Source organism: Excalfactoria chinensis, chromosome 2 (assembly GCF_039878825.1).
Source record: "Excalfactoria chinensis isolate bCotChi1 chromosome 2, bCotChi1.hap2, whole genome shotgun sequence".
In the NCBI taxonomy this organism is placed as follows: Eukaryota; Metazoa; Chordata; class Aves; order Galliformes; family Phasianidae; genus Excalfactoria; species Excalfactoria chinensis.
In genome coordinates, this window is record NC_092826.1 from 47,969,952 (window position 1) to 47,990,204 (window position 20,253).

At 38.0% G+C, this 20,253-nt stretch overlaps 1 protein-coding gene across 10 annotated transcripts in view; it reads left to right on the plus strand.

Moving 5' to 3' along the window:
- PTPRM (protein tyrosine phosphatase receptor type M) overlaps positions 1–20,253 on the plus strand; it is a 454,976-nt gene that overhangs the window by 92,077 nt on the left and 342,646 nt on the right. For all 10 annotated transcript variants that reach the window (XM_072327944.1, XM_072327945.1, XM_072327947.1 and 7 more), the window contains exon 2: positions 15,387–15,509. In XM_072327944.1, coding sequence (XP_072184045.1) covers positions 15,387–15,509 — 123 coding nt within the window. The remainder of the gene's footprint in view (positions 1–15,386; positions 15,510–20,253) is intronic.

The window sequence follows — 20,253 nt, forward strand, 5'->3', positions numbered from 1 at the left end:
GAGTGGAGGGAAGTTCCTAGAAGTGTCAGCTGAGGGTAGTGGGGCTTATTGTAAGGGCAGTGACTCAAAGGGCAGACAATTAAAGACATTTTCTTTTATAGGTAATTGTTTTGTATTACTATTATGAGTGTATTGCTGAATATGCTCTAACCCCCCTCCTCCAATAAATATATATCTGGTAAAGAGTACCCACTCTTTGAATTCAGAATTCTTTTAGGTTAATAGTTGCCCAGTACTACTCTATAGTTCCATTGGTAGTTACTTTGTAGTATCATAAAGCTGCGTGAGTACATTTGTGTATGTACTTGTATCTCAGATCAGTAAGACTTTATTTCCCCCAATCTATAGATACTTATGGAAGAAATCTTGATGTAGAAGTGTTAGAAACAGAAATAATCTGAATATGATGTTATTAATTGGAATTGAAGAATGGGTTTATCTTTGTGATGAAGGGAAGAATAGTGAAATAAGTTACACAAATGGAAAGAAAGTGGATGGAAGAAAGGATAGGTGAATGGATAGCTGTATGCATTTATAAAAAAAAAAAAAAAAAAGAAAAGAAAAGTTAATAACTGGATAGAATTGGTAAGGCAAAGAGTTAGAAGAGTGGATGGAATGACCAGGTAATAATAAGCCTTGTGAAGAAGACATTAATTCAGTGCAAAATAATAGAGTGGCTTCCTGGGAGTCAATTATACCTTTAATTCTTCCTTAATTAATGTGGATAAACACAACGTGATGGGAACTATATATTTTCTCAAGGTAACACAATTTCTGAAGAGAACAATTTTCACTTTTTAAGGGTAAAACGTTCTACAGGGTATTAGGTACAAGTGATACAGAGTCAGTGTAGGGCAGCTGTGTTTTAAAAAATCTGGCTAATAGGCCTCATATCATAACTGTAGTCGGCAATCAGTGTGGATTATGTAGTGGTCCTCTGAGGATTAATTTTAGATCTGACAGTGTTTAACCTTTTTATTAGTGGTGAGGGAGAAGTATAAAATCATTAATGATAAAAGTATGCAGATGACAGCAGGGCTAGTGCCATGGTAAGTAGTGATCAGAGGAGAGCTAAGTGATCTAGAAAGGTGGAGTGCAAGAAAGCACCGTGTGTTCTGACATAGAAACAAAGACAGCCTAAAGAAACACCATCAAGGAAGCAGTGATTGAAAAAGACTTGGCAGCCAAGCTTTTTGATGTTAGATTAGAGGTACCTGAAACAGGAGGAATACTTGACATTGTAATAATGTCTTTGAACTACCGTATTCAGCTTATGCAGTATCACAGCTCATGAAGGACAAAGTCTTGAGGGAGTGCAGAAGGGGAGCTGTGTTGAGCCACTAACTTTTTGGAAAAACACCTTTGAAACTCTTTTATCTGCCACTGTAAATGGTATAATAGATCAAATTTACAGGTCTAGGTCTGAAAATGTGCCATAGAGAGCTGCTGTTTGATAACTGGGGAAACCCAGTGAATAGCAGACCACTAGCAAGCTAAACCTGAATGAAAGAAATGACATACTTTTTTCTAATTTTAATTTTTTTAATTTTTTTTTTTTTTTTTTTTTTTTTTCTGAAAAACTTTCAGAGTTCTTATTGAATGCTCCTTTGATGCATGAGATCCAGATGTGCTTAGGGAGCTGGCTGGTGTTATTGTGAGGCCATTCTTAATATCCTAGGAATTGTTATTTGAGCAAACAATTTCAGTGACTGGGAGAGATGCCTGAGAACTAGAAAGCAAATGTCATTCTGATGTTCAAGAAGGTCAAGAAAGAAGACCCTGGGAAGTGCAGGCTGGTCAGCTTCACCTTGATACCTAGGAAGGTGATCCAACATCTAATTGTGGAAAGTATTACCAGGCACAGAAAATCATCAGGAGCAGTCAGCATAAGTTTACCAAAGGAAATGGTGCTTGACCAAAATGATTACTTTCTATGATAAAATAATTAGTTTGGTAGATGAAAGAAGAGCAATTCATGTTGTTTAACCTAGACGTCAGTGAGACTTATGAAATTGTGTAAGATTATCTTAGAAGCTGTTGACACGTGGGCTAGATGAGCAGCTGGTGAGGTGGACTGAAAACTGGCTGAAGCCACTGGCCCAGAGAATGGTGATTGTTGGCATGAAATCTAATTCTGGAGGCCAGTGACGAGCAGCATAATCCAAGGCTCACCACTGGCTTCAGTCCTGTTTAATATCTTTAATGACCTGGATGATGGGATAGAGTCTACCTTCAGCTTGTTTGCAGATTACAAAAAATCTTAAGAGAATACACTGGGGGTCGTGCTGCCATCCAGAGAGACCTTCAAAGGCTGGAAAAATGGTCTCATGGGAACCTTGTGAAATTTAATAAGGTGCAGAGTTCTGCATCTGGGGAGGAACAAGCCCAGGTGCCAGTGTGTGCTGGGAGCTGACCCACTGGGGAGAAGGTTTGCAGAAGAGATCTTGGGACACCAAGTTGAACATCAGCTAACAGTGTGTCCTTGCCACAAAAAAAGGCTAGTGGTACCTTAAGCAGTTCTAGGGAGGTGATCCTTCCCTTCTAGTTTGTATTGTACCTGGAGTACTGGGTTCAGTTCTGGGGTTCCCAGTACAGGAGAGAAATGGGTACACTGGAGAGAGTCAAGCAAAGAGACAGAAATGTGGTGGCATTCCTGGAGCACCTCTCCCATAAGGTGAGACTGAGAAAACTGTGGGGCTGTTCAGCCTGGAGAAGACTCGGGGATCTTTTCAATGTGCATAAATACTTGAGCGGAGGATGCAGAGAGGATGGAGTCAGATTCTTTTCAGCAGTGTCCAGTGCCAGGACAAGAGGCACAAACTGGAGCACAGAAGGTTCATTCTGAGTAGCAGGGACATTGCTGTGCTGAGCAGGTGATGGAGCACTGGCACAGGCTGCCCAGAGGCTGTGGGGGTCTCCTCCTTAGAGGTCTCCAGAAGCCACCTGGTTGTGGACCTGATACCCTACTCTGGGTTAGTGGTCTCTAAGTTTCTTTGATCACAAACTTGTATCTATAAGAAGTTTATAAGCCTACAGCCCTAACATATGTGCATTTATAACTTATATACACATACTAATGTACTATATGCACAATAAAAGATGCACACAAAAAGGCTGAAGATGAAATAATGTTTTGTCGTATTGACAGTACAAACATTTTTCACTGTTAAAATCATGCCATTAAGAGCATATTTTTAGCAACAGCTGTGTGATTCACTTTACTTTATTTTTGAAAATCTTGGTTTAACATTTTATGCATCAGTTTGAGGGTCTGGATCTAAGTTGATCTTATTTCTGTACTAACAATTTCAAAAATTGTTGGCCATGTTCTTGTCAGATGTGATTAGGTTATCAATTATTGCCTTGCAGTATGGCCGACAAAAGAGTTTGTACTAAGAAGAAATGTCAGGAGCACCGTTTCCTTGTTTGCTTGTGCATGCATCATTGTTACTATCTTCAGTCTATAGATTTGGGTTTTTTGTGTGTGGTGGTTTTTTTTGTTTGTTTGTTTTTTTACAGGAATCATTTTAAGCCACTTGCCCATTTCATGAACATTAGTTAAAACTGGCTAGTATGATCTCTAAGTATACTTAACCAGACATGAACTGCAATGCATTGTAGTAAATGGAAAATGAAGGAGTAAGTGCAGGTGCCAATCACCCCACTCTGTTAGGGACACCCACTCTTTTTGTAGTACTTATTGTTGCAGTGTTTAGTATGTAGCCACCTTATACATGGATCAAGTGAGGGTACCAGTGCCAAACCGCATGTTAAATACTAATAAACCTTGATTCCTGCATTTTTTTTTTTTTTTAGATGAAACATGAAAGTGGGTAAAGGTGTTAGTATTTTCTTTTCCCCCACTCCAACGGATTATCATGCGCACTCCCTGGGATGCATGCACCCCACTTTGTAAACCAGTGTTTTAAGTGATCCTGTTTGGGGTGAGGGATGTGAGATGACCTCTAGCAGTCCCATCCAACTTCAGCCTATCTGGTCTTTTTACTCCAGAAGCTAAAAATGTTGGGAAGTATTTTACTTTTCATTGCTAGGTTTGTGATGCTGATGTAGTATTGATTGGACTAATCTGTTTTAAAACAATTTATTTATTTTTTATTTATTTTGTTTGTTTTTTTAAAGTCTTGGAAATTGTAAATACTGTGTGGAGAAGGAACTGGTGATCACACTGACTTACTATGTTGAACTTGTATTCTGGTTAGTCTGGATAAATAACACTTTGTTTTTCCTAGCAATTCTTGTTATAGGCTGTCACTTCTGGCTCCAAACAGAGCAGAATAGTCACAGGATGTTCACAGATCAGTCTGGCTGAGCACAGGGACTGCTGCACTCCATGATCTGGCATGACAGAAAAAGAAATACCAAATTCCACTCATGAATGGAGTTGAGGACTAAGACCCAAAGTGGTCCTTAAATAGACCACCTTAAATACGAACAAGGAGAATGCAGTTAGCTCAGTAGCTCTTGACATCTCTATGATTTAAAACAACTAAAATCTGTGCTTGCCTTTATTGCTGAGAGATATACTCTGGTTCAGGTAGAAATTAATTATTTTAAGTCCTGAGGTCCGTGCTATACATTGGGTCAGACAGCGTGATGACAGATTAATGTAAGAATGTCACACATCCAGCTGAAATATCCCCATATTTGGAATGCTCTGACGCTTGACGCAATTCTTAGCATAGCTAACTCAAAGATAAAAGCCAAACATAACTTTTGTTAAGGCTTTTGAATACTTAAATAAGATGCATTTAAATAAGAAGATGACCCAGAATTTCAACTGTTTATTGTTCTGTCTGTAATTGATTAGAAGGTAAACTAAGAAAGATTTTTAGAAAGTGTTTGCAAATAGTTTACATATAGTGTATGTAACAGGTTATCTGGCATTACTAAGATACTATAGTAGTGAGCACTTTTTGCAGAAAAAATAAAGAAGTGCAGAAAATCCTGGACTATTATAATTTACCATAACTTAGAAGTACTGACCTAATCTATACTACTTGTAGACATGACCATACAGCTTTTGGGTTTATTGGGATATTCTATTCTGAAGCAGACTTTGGCAACTGAAATGGCAAGACATTCTCAGTTTAGTGATGTGACCTGCTGAGCTGGTCCCGCCATTCATCTTCCAGTTTGTGACTGGCATTACTCCATCCCAGGTGCAGCCCCTGCCTTTTTCTCTTGTTGAACTTAGTGCCATGCCACTGCTGATTGCTCAGTGCTCCAGCCTATCTTCATCCCTCTGTAAGGTCTCTCATCCCTCTAGGGCAAAAGTCATCAGTGGGCTGCTGAGGATGCTCTCCACTCCTGCAATCTAGACCACTGATAGGAGGTGAAGTTCATTGCATGTGTATAACGGTTTCCACGTTATAAAGCATGAAGCTTTGTGTGGAGATTTGTTTTCTTGTAGTACAGCATTTAAGTGAGTGCTGTACCTATGTAATTCTCTCAGGGGCAAGAGTTTAAGAGTTTGAAGGAATTATTTTGCCTGCACAGTGTGGTGGTAGTGCTCTGTGTGGGAGAGCCAGGAGTTTGCTGTTTGGCTCATGTAAGCTTGGGCATGTTGATGTTGCAATACTAGTGTTTTTAGCACTCTCAAATGTGGGTCTCTTATTTATAAGTTGATAGGACCTTGTGAAATTGTCAGAGGTTTCTAACATTAATTATTTATTCTCCTTCTGGCAGGAGGTTATAGATGTGATGAATGAAATAAAGTATAATTTATTGCAAGAGATAATGACTGAAAACGAGGGGGAAAAAAATGCCATAGCTAACTACATTTAAAAATAGAACATTATTTATACCTGTAGCACAGGGGAAAGCCTGTTGTGCTGCCTGAATTTAACAAGCAGACCTGGGACTCAGCTCTGGCGCTGCTAACGACTGGAGGCGTTATTGATGTGGCGAACTAATTACCCGTGTGATGAAGTTGCCTGCTGGAGGTATTTGACTGCTTCATCACGATGGCACCTCCTACAGGTTAATTCATTGAGCAACGCAGGTAAAGCCTCCAGGTGGAGGTCCTGCTCTCTTTTCATCCAGACACAAAGAGTTGTACTGACAGCAGTAACTAAACAGAGATGAATATTTTCCTGAATTATTGATCAAGGAGCGAGAGTTATATCATAGAAACAAATGGTTTGGGATGCAGCTATAGCTGTCACCACAAGGAAACGAGCATAAACAGTAGCTTTAAAAAGTGAAATAGAATGAGCTATAGCCTTCCTCACCTGAAGGGCAACTCCTGGATTAAAGGAGAAAAAAATACAGAGGAAAACCAATATAGAAAAGGAAAAAAATAAGAGGGAAAGGAAAGGGTGATTTTTCAGTTAGCAGGCAGGGCAGGGGGACTTCGTGGGCTTCACTGTTTGCATGGAATCGTAGAAATGCTCAGGTTGACCTTAAAGAGCATCAAGTCCTCCTGCAACCTAACAATACTACCTAAGAAGAAACATGAAATAAGTATTAACATTTTTAATTTTACAACCATATTTTTAAGGTTGCAGAATCCCTTGCACAGCAACGTAGCTTGTTTTGAGCCTTTTTAACTGCTGTATCAATCAGGAGCTTCCTAGACTGGCAGAGGTAACACTGCCTTTGTTCTTTACTTAAACCTGGAAGTGGGTAGTATATAGTCTGGATTCCTCATCCAGGCTTAATACACTGTTATCTAACAGGATGCATGCACTAAGTGTTCTGGTACAGCTGCAGAACTCATCAAGCAAATGGAAAGATTATCCGTGAAATCAAGCTTCAAACTTTTATTTTCTCACAATCACTGGGAAAATAATGCACCTTAGATTTATAATGATATCGAGATTGACTGCTTAAATCCTTTTTAAAGTTCAATGCTTGAAACAGATTGTGCTTACAAGCAATCCACAGTAGAGTTTTTAAGCAGAGGCTTGTGATAAAGAAGTGAAATTGGGTTTGACTGAAATGGCCCATCAGTCCCATGTGGGTTTAGCAGGAAGATTTCAGGCTCAAAAAGACAGCGCTTTAGAGAAGCATCAAGCATTGGTTTCACATCACCTGAGATTGCTCTACGGAGTCTGTCTTCTGGGAGACATGAAGACAAGAGGCTCATTAAAAATGAGCAGCACTGGGAAGGGTGATTGAGCTTCAAGTACACTTGTGGTTTTTTAGCTTGAAGAGTTTAAAGGTGAAGATGCATTTTAAAAGCTCTACTGGCAGTTGAGGAGAGTGCTGTCAGATTTCTCAATGAAATGCCTTTAGATATAGATAAATAGCATAGTGGAGTGTTTTTTTGACATCAGAAAAAACAACAACAAAAACCTTTCTCAGCTCAGAGTGTCCTGATTAATTAATCTGTTAGCTATCAAAATTGAGTGTCATGAAGGAGATTGTCTTCAGTTCTGCTGTCTGACTTCAGAGCCAATATTAACCTTCTTAAAAGTTGAAGAAGCTGGAGGAGAAATCTTGGGGATCACTTGAGGGACAGTCTTCTCAGTGTAGTCTAGTTTGCTTTGGGTCCATTGACTTGGAGCAGGCAAAATCTCAGCTCTAAGACTGGGAGCTATTTTGCATTGTTTTATTTATTGAGCTTATAAAAATGTGGTCATACTGAACATTAAAATAAGAGATTAGCTTACTTGCTGCTCGTTCTGATCTAACCTGAGACACATATAATGTGCCAGTTTATGTCACTGTGGTGGGTACAGTCATACAGGGGTTGTGTAGTAGGTAATGTAACCTATGATATGTTTATTCTGTGACAGCATAGGAGTTATTTGTCCATGCCTGCCTGTTTACTTAATATTGTAATAAAAGGAATGAACAAAGTTAATTTGGCCTGCAAAGTAAAACTTCACTTTCATTTTTTTCAGCCAGAGATCATATGGGGGTAGGTCTGAATGGCCTATGAGGTCTTCTTCCCACCTAAAGCATCCTGTGGTTCTAAATGTTCTTTAACTCGATCTGAATTATCAGTTCATGTGAAAAGTCCATTGAAGCAATGTGCTTTTTTTTTTTTTCTTGTAGTCTCGTGGCATGAAAATTAACTGAAAGCTGATTTGTTTATGAAAACTTCTGTTGTTTTTGGCAGAATTACAGACAAAAGAACTGTGGCTTCTTAACACATCATTTATTCTTGCCTCAGTCCAAGTATGTCCATTACACATCACATAATGGTTGGAGAAAAAAAATTTAGGGGAATAAATGAATCATGTATTAATCTCTGTCTTGAGAAAGAAGATGTTGAATTTCAGTAATTTGATAAGAAAAAAAGTGCTGTTTCTCAAAATCATTAAAAGGACCATGGTGGAAATTGGGGTGTGCTAGGGCCATGTGCTTACGACTATATGTGTGAAAAGGCTGCCAGCACTGGTGGTGCTGAACTGGCTTGGGTCAGGCTGCAGTTCCCACATCCTTAGAGTGGACGAAGTATGGTGAGGCTTCTCCTCTTGACAGACTGAAAATCTATTAAGTGTTTCCTGAATGAATATTAGAGAATGGTCCAGTGTGATTCCATAATCCCAGTCTTGGTGATAGTATGTTTCTTAAACTGCCCCTCCTTTCAAGTAAGGTGAGGTTGCAGGAGTGATAGACCCTTTGTGATATTGGATTTGGGATGTCAGCTTTGTATCTCTTACCTTTCTTCCAAGCTTCTAGCTGGGAAAAAGAAAATCAACTAACCAATGACCAAACCCAGAAAGACTCAATATTCCCACCCTGTTCCTTTTTTCTGAGTTGTTTTATTTCATTTCAGATTTTCCAAACTATATGTTTCTTGAATGTAATCTGTGCACTTCTGCACTCTTTTCCAAATGCCTTTCCCTGTTTTCCTCTTCCTCTCCCTTGGACAAAGCCTTCATGAGCATTTCCATTGTGCTGGATTTTAACGATATACAAAGATGGACTGAGGCGAGGTAAGCAGTTCTTCAGATAATCAGTTTCTGAAGTGCAATTAATTTGGAGCTTCTGAAGGCTTTATTTCCTATACTTGCACTGTGTTGTGTATTTTACTATCGTTTTCAAAGCAGAAGTGTGATGTCTAATTCATTAAGAGGTACTTAAGGTTAACTCATCAGAAGAGAGCATCACCTTTTGCATAGCTTACTACAGTGTGTATTTCTGTTCCCTTCCCTCCCTCCCTGTGTATGTCCTTCTCCAATCTAAGTGAATGGGGGAAAATATAGCTCTTGCTCAACTCTCTCCTGTATCATCTCTCTTTTCTTTTTTTTCTTTTTTCTAACCAAGATGAATGAATGCTTTCACACATTTAATAAATTTGGGCCTTTGTGCGCTCCTAGGAGGTGGCTGTAAAATAAATAAAGTGAATCCTACAGTATAAACTAAATGAATGTGGTGTTCAGTTGCTTTTGTTTTTCTCAGATTTTTTCCACAACCACCTTGTCTTTTGAATTTTATTTTCAAGCATGGGGAAACATGGTTTCTTTTTTTGGTTATTTGTAGGCCAAAGGTATATCTCGAGACATTTCAGGGAGGCTATGAAGGAGACTTCTGTGTTTTGAAGCATGATTTGATTGTGCTCGTAATGAACAGGATGCAAAGCGGTATTCATTTTGGTAGTGGTTTTGATCACTTTGGGTCAGCTCTGAGGCATGGGTGTATCACCTTTCTTTTGAGATCAGTATGCCCAGCTGGATCTTCGTAATAAGCTACATATGTGTGGTTTAAGTGTATATGTTATGAATTGGCCTTCTAATTGTTCTCAAAAAACTATTCTTAAGTACTTATTTAGTATTCTGTGGAGACATATAATGAAGAACTGTTTAGAAACATATTTAGAAAATCTTACTTTCTCAGATTGAATGTTTGGGTGTCTTTTGGTAGATGTTTTCTCATTGTTGGCATCAACGCCATGGATTCATGTGTGTAAGCATACGTACCAATGTAAGCCATAACATAAATCAAGAGAAGCTATCAATAATATTGCAAAACTAAGCAAATTGACATTAAATAAGCACCTGGAATAAGTCTTTTATCATTAGTAAGTGGTATTCATTCTTCTGTCTTGGTATTTAAAATGTGTTTAAATGCACATTTTCAGAGGAAAATGCTTCCTGTTTCGGGGCTTTTATGTTAACTGTCTAGGAGTCCAACTTTGAATTATTCTTGGTATCTGTTAGGCAGTGTCATTTTGCAGAAGGTGTTCTCTTCAGCTAAGATTGGGCAGGTTGCCAGGGGAAGTTAGAACAGACAGATATTTCTTCCTAAGAATGTAACTTTGCTATAGTATCCTATGTCACCAAAACTGAAATGTTTCTGGAGACGTTTGTGTTGATTCAGTTGCTGTCAGTTAAGCAGGAGAGAGAACAATTGTAAATGTTTTATGAACGTACAGTGAACTTTTGAAGTCTCATAAATTCCTACTTTAAATGTTTATTTGCAACTGTTCTTTTTTTTTTTTTTCTTTTTTCTTTTTTTTCTTTTCTCTTTTTTTTTTTTTTTTTTTCTTTTTTTCTGTATCGTGTCATTATTAGCTGTGGTACTGCAGAAATCAGGTCCGAGAATTCAGGAATCTCAAAGATCACACCGTCTTCTACACGTCTTTGTGAAATTATGTATCATTTTTCATTTGTTATTCCTCCCTTACACCCAGAATTAGTATCTGGCCTTCCTTAGTTGCAAAATGCATCCTTTTACTTCATCATCTTTGCTCTGGCTCATGAGAATCTTTCCAGGTGATTTTTACATCTGCCTTTTCCAAAACCCTTTCTGACCACATGTATGTGAACATGACAGAATGAACATCAATTCTGTTTTAAGTTGGACTAATTTTGTGTGCAGCATGTGGCTTTTTAAGTTTCTTGACCACTGCAGCACTCTTTTACTGCTCTGAACACTTTCTTCTCTTACCAAGCCAGAGCTCGGTATGTTTGTGTGTGCTTAGAATCTGTCCACAGAACAGACTCCAGGAAGGCCATTTTGTCTGGTTTTAAATAAGTTCCTAAAACCCTCTGTTTAGGCAGCTGTTAGTCAGCTTGGAGCTGTATGGGCTCCACCACTTATTGATTTCACAGTGGTGAACATTTTTGTATTGGACAATGCTTGTCTTCATCCTCTCTTTGATAAAAGTAATGCAGTGAATTGGGCCTGTTGTACTCGTTTAGAAATAGCACTTTCAGTTTCTTAGGTTAAAAACTGTCTGCTGATTCCAACCTTTGCTTTATGCGTTAGCTAGTCTGTAATTTAGACAGGCACTTTATTTTCCACTTTAGGGTTTCTTCTTCACTCTCAAAGGAGCTCCTGTTTTTCTTCCAATGTGGTGGTTTGAAACCTGGTTACCTCATCCTCTGCTTCTCAGAACAGCTTTAACTGAGTGTCAGGATGCCAGAGTCACCCCCAAATCCACAAGGGAAGACATAAAAGCAAGCACAGTGCAGTGTCACCATCATCCTCCTAAGTAGGAAGCCCTGAGCCATATCTCTTGGGGCTGAAAGCTGACTCATGCACAGCTTAGTCAAGCATTAACAGTTGTGTTTTGTGGCATTTTTCAGTTCTTTCAGTGCCGCAGGCGTGGACCAGGACAGGGGGATGCTGAGTGCTGCAGTTCTCCTGGGGGCTGAGGCTCCAAATGTTGTATGCAGGAAGAGGAGACATCACCTAATCATAGATTAATATTTCATAATCTGAGCCCCCTCATATCCCATGTTTGAGACACCCTGCTTTCTAATCAGATTTCAAGACCCTGAATTCAGTTTCAGAGGATAGCCGTGTTGTAAACATGTATGTAAACACATTTCCAGTATAAAAATACAGAGTAAACTGACTTCAAAATATTTATGAGATAAAGAATAATACTAATAGGAGGGCTGAGTACACTTGTCTTCTGAGTATCGAACGCAGTAGCCATGTGCTCATGAAAATTGCAAGCTACGGCACTTGTATATTTGACGGCACGTTTTTGATGGAAGCTCTATATTGACCAGAGATCTTACAGTATGTAAGACTGAAAGAAATAAAGTGGCCAGCAAAACTTGAACTACTTCTTTTTTAATTTTTGTCACTTAATCCAAAGTTTCTCGGGGGGCTTCATAACAGATTTCTTAGTTATACTCCATAATACTGTGGCATAGCTATATTGAACTGGATTCAGTGGTGGGAGATGATTACATCTGGAAGAATGTAAGTTCTTCCAGTAAGTTCTGATGGGCTTTTTTGCCTGGTGGATGTCAGTTCAGTTCCTCCTAGGAATCCCAAAATATCTATTATGTGCAGAATAAGTCAAAGAACCCAAACAGACTAAATATACCCTAGACTGGCCAGTACTTGAAGGGAGTGTATAAACAGGGGGGAATGGCTGTTCACGAGAATGGATAGTGATAGGACAAGGGGGAATGGTTTTAAACTGAGACAGGGGAGGTTTAGCTTAGACATTAGAAGGAAGTTTTTCACTCAGAGGGTGGTGATGCCTTGGAACAGGTTGCCCAAGGAGGTTGTGGATTACCCATCCCTGGAGCCGTTCAAGGCCAGGCTGGATGTGGCTCTGGACAGGCTGGTCTGGTGGTTGGCAACCGTGCATGCAGCACTGGGGTTAAAACTGGATGATCATGATCATTGTAGTCCTTTTCAACTCAGGTCATTCTGTGATTCAGTGATTAGAGGTAAACATTTTAGTCAGTCTAAAAATCATCCTTTAAAATACAGTTTGGCTACCCAAAGTGTAATGTCTGTGTAACAGGTAGGAAATCTGCTTTGCTTTATTAAACTATGTAACAAACATCATGTATTTTAGTTGTTAAATCAAATTATAATAAATAGCTAAAAATTATCAGGTTTTCTCAAGTATTCTAGCTGATCATAAACAACCACATATTTTGGCAGTTGTTCTGCTTAAAAGCATTGCAAAGAATGAGAAACGTGAAAAAGCTGATGATTTTTCAGATTTTGCTATCCCTTTGTTGATATTACATATGGATAATTTTTTGCAAAGTGAAAAGCTTGTACTACGAGAGCATGGTAGCTGGACAGTAGGCGAAGGACTGCAGAGAAAGGCAGGACAGCATGAGTAGATGCAACTGTGGGGTTTGTCAGGTGCCCAGACCCATGTGTACAGAACTTCGGTTCATTTGTAATTGAATCTGTCCTGATTCCAGCAGAAACTATTTTAGTTAGTTGTTATTAATAGTCTATAAAGTTACCTGTAGATACTTTCAATGTATATATAACCATGTATTCTAGTTTAATACACAAAATACTTTCCAAAAAGTCACATCTGTGCCAAGTCTTCATTACTGTTAATTTTCTTAGTGTCTAAATAGCCATGGCTTGGTGTCTGTGCCATTAAGGATGTGATATATGCTGGCTAACACAGTTTGATTACCTGTAGCAATCCTTGTTGGTACAGTTCAGTTCTTAGTTGTAGGTGGAATTGGCCTAGGATTAGAAGGAGGAGTTCAAAATTACTCAAGAACCCTTCCTAGAGCAAGTGTGAAGATTTGATACCCATTTTTGAGAGAGCTGTAAAATAGTAAATTCACAAATGCTTCAAGGATGTAAATGGCAAAGGAAAAAAAAAAAAAAAAAAAAAAAGATGAAATCCTGACAGACTGATTGAGCCATTGACTTGCAGGAGAAATGAAGACAAACAAGCAGTGAGAAGCAGTCCTGTGTTGGCATACAAACATTCAGACAAGTTGCAGTTTGTTATCATCCATCATCCTCTTTGTCTGTGGTTTTGACATCTTCCTAACTAGTGAGAAGGGAGAAGCCTCTAATAACCATATTGGATCACAAGCCCTTCCGTTTCTCTCGGGTATTGGACATTTTGTAGGACTTGATTCATATTTTAGAGGAGACAAAATAATGTTAACTTTTTTACGGCTTCATATTGCTATAGATGTGTGTGATGTAATGAGGTAATGGAGCTAGTGCATAAATTCGTTGGTCCTGAGTTTAAGATGTGAACTCAAATCTGTAATTGTTATTGAGATGTATTCTTTTTGCAAAGCTTGACTGTGCTGTGTGCTGTATAATGTGACGCTTTGTCATGTTCTAGAATCATTTGCAAGTAAACTACCTTTTACTTCACCAGTGATTTGTTTGGTTTTGTGGGTTGTTTTTATTTTTTAAAAAGCAAACCCAAATCTGTCCCCTGAAAGATCTGTTTTGTATCTGGAAGTTACTTTGTGGTTCATTTCAACTGTATCAAGTACTGTTTATGTGGGAGTTAGAACAGCTGTGCAAATGGCTGTGGAAAATTCTAACTCTTCCCCCTAGAAATGTTACAGATGTCACTTGATATACTATAAACCTACCTATTTTGTTTCTGAATTTGTTTAATTTTGGAAGAGAGAGAGCTTACATCTGTTGCTATCACTGAGGTGAAATGTCAGAGCATGGAGCTGTCAGTTCTTTCATGGTTTTCTGTTCCCAGTGGGCTCACTAATTGAAACCTGTGCACCTACAAGAGTACAGAAAAGTGCGGTAGCCAGAGGTGCTAATTTCCCTGACATACCTAGAGCTAATGAAGACTTTCTATAGAAGAGCATCAGAACAGAGAACAGTATAGGATAACCTTCATGCAAGCCAGTGGGGCAAATGTGTTATGTTTGCAAAATGAATTTCCATTAAAAATTATATGCCTGCAGAATGTCATGAATGACAACTATAAGCTAGGAGTACTTATTAAGAAGGCTGGACCTTGGTTAGGTGAAGCTTTTCAGATATAATGGTATTTTGTCTTATGTAATCCTATTTTCTTGATTAAAATGTTCTCTAATGCTGTTTATAATGTTCAAGGAAACCTGAGCTTACAATGTTCAAAACTCTTTTCAAAGCTAGATTTTCTTTTTCCTATCTTAGTAAGAGCTGGCAAGACTGAGCCTGCTATTTGTACAGACAGATAGCAAAGATGATGAATAGCCCAGAAGTTTAGTTTTGTTTGAACAGCTGCAGTATTTACTTTAACATGGACTGAAATATCCAGGACTGGGGTTATATTTGTTTTCCTGGATAGGCAAGATGTCATTCTTCACTGGAGTGAAACATCAGACATCAAAGAAAATGTAGAAAACAGAGCTTATAACCCTGTGTTAGTCTGCTACTAGGGGGAAAAATGTGAGAAAGCTGGACAAGTTTTCTTGTGTACAAGGAACGAAGTTTTTCTACGTCCTTGTTGGTAGTGTTAAAGTCCATCGTCCTAAATTCTTGAAATTAGATTTCTCCCTGACCCAGTGTTTATACTCCTACTTTGACCCTTAAGATTGTGTTTTCAAGGCGAGTTTTTTATCCTCTCAGAATAGATAGTTAATATGTTTGCTTTTATTAAAGGATATAATAAAAAATTACACAGCCTGCATTGAATTGTGTTGAATTTGTTGAGACTCGTAGTCTGTTATCTGCATGTTTTGTTTATTTTTTCTGTGTTTATTTTGCAGGATGCTGTACTTTCGATGAGCCATTTAGCACCTGTGGCTATAGTCAGTCAGATGATGATGATCTTAACTGGGACCAGGTGAACACGCTGACCAAACCCACCTCAGATCAATGGATGCCTTCCGGTTGGTCTTTTATTTTGCTTTTTACTCTTCGATTCTAGCTTTTGTATTTATTTGGAATTACTTCACAATATTAGTATTGGAATGTGACTTTGTCAAAATCTTTTTAATTGTAGTACTCAAATCTTTAGAACAGTTCTTGTGAGGGATGTTCTGCAATGCAAAGGCTTTCTTTTGCAGTGTGGTTTCTAAAATAAATTTTAGAAAGTAGGAGTAGAAACTTTGGTGTCATTGGGGAAAGCAGAAAGAATACAAAATGATGTCATGAAAAATGAAGATGAAGCAGTGCTAGAATGAAGCAGACAGGGCTATGTAATGGGGAGACTTGAAGAGAGGGAGCAGTGAGAGATTAAACAAAAATGGCCTGAAGGATTTTTGTTCAAAGTGTTACTAATCAAACTCTGTTCTGAAAAAAAATGTAGAGTGAAAATGGGTAAGAGAAAAAGGAGCGGAGGGATATACCAAAACAAACTGCCTTGGTAATATTCTGCTTGTTGTGTTTTAAAGACAGCTGTGATACTCTTATTTAATGCTCTTTGTGTACCATGTGTAGGTGAACCTAATTCCATAGCAACAGCCTTTGCATTCTGATGAACTATAAACTGTAACACAATCTGCTTTATCATTTCAATCACAGAAATACACAGCAACCTGACCACTGATAGTAAAATATTAAACCTAAAATCATTTATTCTTTCCCAGTTTTTATCCGGATGTGTTAAGAGTTCCCTACCATGAAGAGGGAACTGATCTCTAGGACAACTCCATCTCCTGAGTGCTGATTGCCTCTAGCCCAGCTCAGAATCTTCCTTTGCTTTTAGAGACTGAGCCTCAGTGTGACTCTTGTCATCAAGAATGGCCAAAAAGAGAGAACTGAAAATGCTCAAAAACTTCAGAGATGGATGCGTTACCATTTCATTAACATCCATTTCAATTAGTTCTTTAAATGACCTGTCGTGATGTACTTTGGGGTTTACATAAAATCTCTCGAATAGTTGCCCTTCCTAGGAAAGTGTTCCTTCCTTCCTTTTGAGTAGGGAAATTAGGATTTATTATTAGAATTTCACGGAGTGAAACTTTAGAAGCGACTGTGTAAACAATAGGCACTAATCTTCAATATGTGCTAATGAGCCCTGGATATCATTCACTTGTAAAAATCTTAGCAGTTCTTATTATAGATTTATCGCTGTTTCCCACTGTTGTGTACAGTATTGTGTCTTTAGTTGACAGCTGAAGTGCCGCTTCCTTCTCTACTGAGCTTCCTGTGGAAAAGGTGAGGCTCTCCACTTGAAGAAAAGTGTTTGGTTTGCCCTGCACTCAGTTGACATGCTAGACTGAGTTCATTGCCACAGATAAAGAAGGCTCTTCCAGATTTCATTTGAAGCAGGCTCTCATCCAGTGGTGTTGGCATGGTCTGCAAAACTTTTTGGACTATTTCATCAGTGCTTAATACAGTCTCTCAAGTTGGAGCTTGTACGCATATGTTATCCGTCATCTTAGCCTGCAGTACAAGCTATACATTCCTTTTCTCAATCACACGACTGGAAATTCTCTTTCTATTCCAATTTTCGTTTACTTATTACTTTCCCCCTTTGGATTTTGCAGAAGAGGTTGTCAGTATTATGTATATTATTTAGTCTTCATGGCAGCTAGAAGAGGTTGAACTCTACGTTCTTTTCTCTGATATCACAGACTAAGATTTTTTTCCACCAGAGGCAAGAGTCCAGCCAAAGTAAGGACTGCTCTTTTTATGGAAGGAAAATTATGTCCATGTAATTTTATTTCTCTGGTACCATATGGATTGTTTCTTGTTTGTCTTTTACCTTTTATCAGAATACTAAAATAATGTTCTGTTGATTAAATAGGAAGATGGTAAAACTGGAAATAAACTATATTTAGAGCATAGGGAATTTCTGTCCATAACGGAACTGAAATATACTTTGGGAGTTGTAGGTCAGAAGACAAACATGTTAGCTTGATAAAGGTTGTTAATATTGTTGCCCTAAAAGGTCAAGAAACCTCTTTAAGAAGGAAAGAAATGTTCATTACTGTTTTGTTCTGTGGGTTTTTGTTCTCTAAAGGAGAAGCATTTTTTCAAAGGGCATGATTCAGTCAAGCAAAATCTGTTTTTTCTCTCCGTTTTATTCAGTTTTGTTTTTTTTTTCCTGTTCTTGTGCAGATCATCATCTTAATGATTTTAATTATCTTTCAGTTAACCTTAGCTAGAGAGTTGTGTGATACACTTAAATAAATAAATAAATGAAAATGATTCCAAGTAATTTGTCAGCAGTTTCTGAGCTGCATATTTTAGGAAAAATAACTTCAGATAATAATGAATGGAATGTCTTAGATTACTGTTTTGTGGGAAATGCTTGGCTTGAAAACAAAATGCTTTATGCGGCCGTGTTGCAATATTAGACTGAAACAAGTACTCCCAGTTCTGGCGTCCCTTGTTAATTGAAAGAATGAATGCACATAGCATTCCTAATTTCAGAGAATATATGTCAGTGAGCGAGCTGTTATCAGTATAAAGTACCCTATATAATTTGGTCACAGTGGGGGGCAAGAGCACTAGTTATGGCATCTGATCTATTTTAATCCACATAAGACTGTTGAGGGGAGCTGTACTTTGGTCTGATAAATATTTTGTCTTTATGTTTATTTCAGTGAGAGAGTAATGTCATATAGCATTCATATATTTATGCATATATTGTTGTACACACTATGTGTTGTAGATTAATGGCTTTTTCTGAGGTGTGGTTTTGGATGAAAATTGGTAAATTAGAAAAACTTAAATTATTTTTTTATATAAGTGTTCAGTATGTTGAGCTTTAATCCTTTTTGGATTGTTACTGTAGTGGAAATGTATGAGGTTATCCTTATAAAGTAAGCAGGACATTAGCTCCCTAATTTTTTTAATTAGTGTAGGCATGACCTTTAGTGAGCAGTAATAGTCTGAAAATGTACCAGACAGAACCAAAAAAGGAATGACATGGTATATATTTGTGTATATTTGTATGGATTGAATGAGGCTGGTTGATCTACACTTCTGTTTTAAAGATCAGCTGGACTAACTGCTGGAGGAAATTTGTCAGTTCCCTTTCCTCAGTTAATCTTTCTCCTTTCTGTTCCAAGGATACGTTTATGGTATTGTTCGAAAATATAATCTGGAGACCCTTATTGTTAATATTATCATACCTTGTCCTGTAGAATAGTTAAAGCATGTACAAAAATGTTAACATGTGCATATGATAAAAAAAAATTACAGTATCTAACTGTAACCTTTCTATCTGTAGACGAGTAAAGATGTCTTCATAAAGAAAAACAGATCCAAATGGTAGATGATTACTGTATCTGTACAGCAAGGTTTGGGTAGTAGGAGATGTCTTCAGGTCTTCAGGGGTGGCTTCTGTATAAAGAAACCAGGGGCAATTTCAGGGATATCTACAAACTGTCTTTTATATTTGGAATATTTGGAAAGCAGTTGCAAGGATTCCTTTTCCAAAGCTGCTTTAACTTTTCTATTTCCACTTGAGTTTCTCTTTCTGCTCAGCATCAAACATGAGCTAAATTACCTTTCTTCTTTCTGTCCCCTCCTTTCTTATGTTGGCATTAGTATGTATGTACCTGTTTTACTTTCTCTGTGACATGATGGCCGATCTTCATCTGAATTTTCAGGTAGAGGTCTTGTTTCTCCTTCATAATGCCTCATCATTGGGAAGGTGGTTCCTATATATTTGTGTTTATATGTCACTTTCTCATTGTTCTTAATACTTCAGTTTTCCATTATGTCTTTTAAAAAATAAAAATGCCTAAATCCCTTCCCATTGTTAAAAAAATATTTCCTTATTAATAATGTTTCATTATCCCATTTAGTTACTCTGTCTTATCTTGTTTTTATTGAGTAATTCTCACTCTGAGATCCCATGATAACTTAAATTCAGGTGTCCACTGGAGCTTTTCTTCCTGCATTTCTATTTTTGGTTGATTCTCCAGATGGTAATTTCTTTCTCTGAATTTTGCCAGCTGTGCTCTCACTCTGTAAGCCCATTTATGATCATGTACAGTCAAATTCATCATAGTCTAGCAGCATTTTGGAGTTGTGGTGTTCCCACAGGGTGCTCTTTTGCTTTACGTGATAACTCAAAATGCACACTTGAGTGTGTGAGACAGTTGTAGAGACACCATCTCTGTTATCTGGCAGTCAGTCAGAGCAGCACAGGTGCATAAGTTCTATCCTAGAAGGGTAGAAGAACCTAAAGCACTGGAAATGTTGGAGGAAGAATGGAGGGGAAAAAAATAAAACAAAGATGTGCTAGCTGAAGACTAAATAAGTACATATATATATGTATATGTAGGCCAGTAAAGATGTCTTCATAAAGAAAAATATATCCAAATGGTAAATTACTGTATCTGTACAGCAAGGTATTGATAGCAGGAGATGTCTTCAGGGGTGGCTTCTGTATGGAGAAACCAGGAGGGATTTCAGGGGATATCTACAAACCATGTACATATGCGTATGTACACATACAGGCATGCATGCATGCTAAATTGCTGATCACAGTTTGTTTGCCAGTTCTCACTTAATAGAATGCAGGACCAGAGCTGTGGAGCAGGTGACTGAATGAGGTCTTCTGGAGTTCTCAGCTCTTGCCCTATTCATTAGCCAGAGAAAGCTCAGATGAGTTTAAAAAAGAAAACAAAAAAACACCCCACAGAACTGCACCAGAACACCTCCTCCAAAGCA